General features: G+C 56.3%; 1 protein-coding gene across 1 annotated transcript; it reads left to right on the top strand.

Moving 5' to 3' along the window:
• Window positions 1-202: 202 nt before the first annotated feature.
• LOC103779099 (DNA repair protein RAD51 homolog 4-like) lies at window positions 203-2,901 on the top strand (the record flags this gene model as incomplete). The annotated part of the gene is made up of 5 exons (XM_008946717.1): window positions 203-284; window positions 1,455-1,516; window positions 1,674-1,792; window positions 2,579-2,660; window positions 2,767-2,901. Coding segments are annotated over exons 1-5 (480 nt in total), but the record flags the coding sequence as incomplete, so codon positions are not given.
• Between the last annotated feature and the right edge of the window lie 255 nt (window positions 2,902-3,156).

The following is a 3,156-nucleotide window of genomic DNA, read 5'->3' as shown; positions in this document are numbered from 1 at the left end:
ACCCAAAGCATTCTGTGATTCTATGATAAGAAGCCCTTGCCAGAAGCACTCAGCGCAGGCTGAGCCTGGTTGGCATCTTCCTGGTGTGTGTAGCTCCAGGGCAGCCAGGCACCCCATCCTTGTCGGGATGGTGCCAGCTCCTCTCTCCCATCTCCTCCACAGGTCTCTCTTGTCCCGGCTCCCTCCTGGGGTGGCTGAGGCCATGGTGGTCCTGAGGGCTGGGCTCTGCCCTGGTCTCACCGAGGAGATGATCCAGCTTCTGAGGGCCGAGGGCATCAGGACAGGTAACGGGGTGGCAGTGGGCACTGGGTGTGAGGCTGTCCCGTTTGGATGGCACCGTGCTCTCCTCCTGGGCAGGACCCATCTGCCTGGCTGGGTGCTCGGGGCTGTGAGACAGCCCCTGGAGAACATCTGCCTCTGTGGCTTCAGCTTGCAGCCCAGGAGCTGCAGGAGGGTTTTCTCTGAGACAGGAGGGTGGGCACAGGTTGTCTGCCAGGATCGTGCTGGGCATTGCCTCAGGAGCCTGGGGAGCTGCAGCTCCAGGCTCTGTGCCCTGGAAAGGTGTTAGTGCTGGGATATCCCTCCCGTGGCCTCCTCCCTGGATGAATCCTGGGTCCCCCTGGGTGCCTGTGGTGAGTCAGGAGACTCACTTTGACCCCCACATGGGAGCGGGAGAGTGTTAGGACATGGCAGGGGTCTCTGCAGAGGCTTTCTGAGGGGTGATTAATTATGGCTTTTAGGAAGTATTTTGGGAGGTTTTGTGTATTTTTCCCTCTGAAAAACGCCCCAACTCCAGGCACGCTGCAGCCTGGGCAAGGCCTGCTCTTTCTGGGGTGGATTCTTGTTCTGAAAAACAGAATTAGATCTGAGAAAAACAGCATTTTATTCCTGTTAGATGAGGTCTGTGTGATCCCGTGTGTGCTGGAGCTGGAGGTGTTGGATAGGTTCCTACAGGAACTGTTTTTTACCATTATTTTTTTCAACCAATAACATACATGTCTATCTGAAAAAAATGAATCTTGGAGTGGTTCCTGGAAGCAGAGATGAGGCCACTAGTTATTCTAATTTGTGTCTCTATTCCTTCCTGGCATGCCCAGGGCTGGCACTTTGGGTCAGTCACTAGCCCCTTGAGACTGTGGCACACTGACAGAAGGGGACTCTCTTGGCTGGCCCCACCTGTCAAATGGCACTGGGCAGCTCTTCAACAAAACAGGGAGAATTTTCACCAGCTTCCCTCCCTGATCTGTTTTGCAGTGGACAGCAGGACCATCTCAGAGGAGAAACTCCACTACTCTTTTGTGGGGCATCCTGCTTGTCCACTGGAAGTGTTGTCAGAGGGCACAGACTTTTTGTCTGTTGTTGCAAGCAGGTTTTATTTAGCCTGGTTGTCTCTTTGGTGTTTGTGGTCTGCTCAGGTTTGCCTTCCAACTTCTTGTCCCTCATGTTCTTTGCAGTGGTGGACTTCGTGTCATCAGACCTGGAGGAGGTTGCCCAGAAGTGTTCCCTGTCTTACAAGGTAAAAGCTGGCTCCAAAGTCCTGGTACTTTAATGGGGGAGCTTAGAGCTGTTCAGCTGATGTCTTGGGTGGACTTCTCTGGGAGGAGCTTCTGCAGCAGATGTGTTTGTCCCTGGACTTCCTCAGTCCAATCTGCAGACATCTCCTTGCCCACCAGGCGCTGGTTGCGGTGAGACGTGTGCTCCTGGCCCAGTTCTCTGCCTTCCCTGCCAATGGAGCAGACCTCTATGAGGAGCTCAAGAGCTCCACAGCCATCCTGCCCACTGGCATCCCAAGGTGGGTACCTCGCCCAGCAGGCCAGCAAGTCTCTGCCTGGGGCTGGGCTTTCTGCAAAAGGCTGTGGCTGCCCCAGCACTGGCTTTGAATTTCAACATGGTGATGCCCTGAGCAGCCTCGGTGGTGTCCAAACCATCCCCAGCAGCTGTTTTAAAAACTCCCAGCCACAGCCTGGCTCTGCCTTTTGTGAGCCAGAGATGATTGTTCTTCATGCCCTGTGGCTGCAAAGCCAGCTGGTCTGTGGCCCTTGGGGGAAGGACATTGTCACTGACCCTGCAAGAGCCTGCACACCCTTTGTGCAGTGGTTGTGTCTCACTTCCACACTGGACAGCAGCACTTCAGCCTTTCCCTTGAGTGTTCCAGAGGAGAGGATTATGGATCTGGGAGGACTGTTGAATGGTGATGGTCCAAACTATCTAGATCAGGCATGGAAATTAGTTACTGTGTTGTATGTCCTTACTTCTTTTCCCCTGTCTCCTCACTGGGTTGCTGGTGTGACCATGCAGAGAAACCCTGGGTGTTCAAACCTTGCTCCCAGAACCAGCAGCTCTCCTGCAGTTCAGGACTGGCCTCTTGTAGCCCTGACACTGCAGATCTGCTGTTGCCTGTGATGTGGAGAGGGACAATGCGAGGAGAGGAGCAGAGCCTGAGGCAGTTGTCTGTATTTGGGGAGGGGACTCTAGGGGCAGCTATCTGGGGACTGCTACTTCCCGATGTCCCTGCCTGAAGGGGACGTTCTTGCTCCTTCTGAACTGGTTGGTACTCCCACCTTGTGTTCAACCCTAGCCTGGACCAGCTGTTGGACTCCGGGCTGTACACGGGGGAGGTGACAGAGCTCATGGGAGCCCCGGGCAGTGGCAAGACGCAGGTGAGCGGGGTGGAGGAGGGGCCAGGCACGGCGGGGATGGTGCCTTCAGACCCGTGGAGCAGAGGACCTGGGAGAGCTGGCTGACACCCAGTCCCTGCCCCTCCAGGTGTGCCTGGGCATTGCAGCCAGCGTGGCTCTGGACCTCAGGCAGGACGTCCTGTTCCTTGACTCCACGGGGGGGTTCACTGCCTCCCGCCTCTGCCAGATGCTTCAGGCCCGGACAGAGGACAAGGAAGAGCAGGCACGTTCCCCTGGGGGGTCCCTCCACTCTAAAACTCCCTTGGCTCTCACCTGCAGATGCCCCACAGAGACAGTCCAGCTCTGCCTTTGTCCCCATGGGGTTTTCTTGGGTCCAAACCCTTCCTGCCATGGCTGGGTGGGTGCTGTGCTCAGGGACAGATGCTGTTTTTCCCCTGGGGAGAAGGGGAGGGCCTGCTGCAGTTCCTCACGCTCCCTGAGCTCCATCTGCCTTGCTTCTTCCATCAGTGCAGTGGGG

This window comes from Merops nubicus, unplaced genomic scaffold (genome assembly GCF_000691845.1).
Source record: "Merops nubicus isolate BGI_N331 unplaced genomic scaffold, ASM69184v1 Scaffold53478, whole genome shotgun sequence".
Lineage (NCBI taxonomy): Eukaryota > Metazoa > Chordata > Aves > Coraciiformes > Meropidae > Merops > Merops nubicus.
This window is presented reverse-complemented; position numbering and strand designations above follow the sequence as displayed.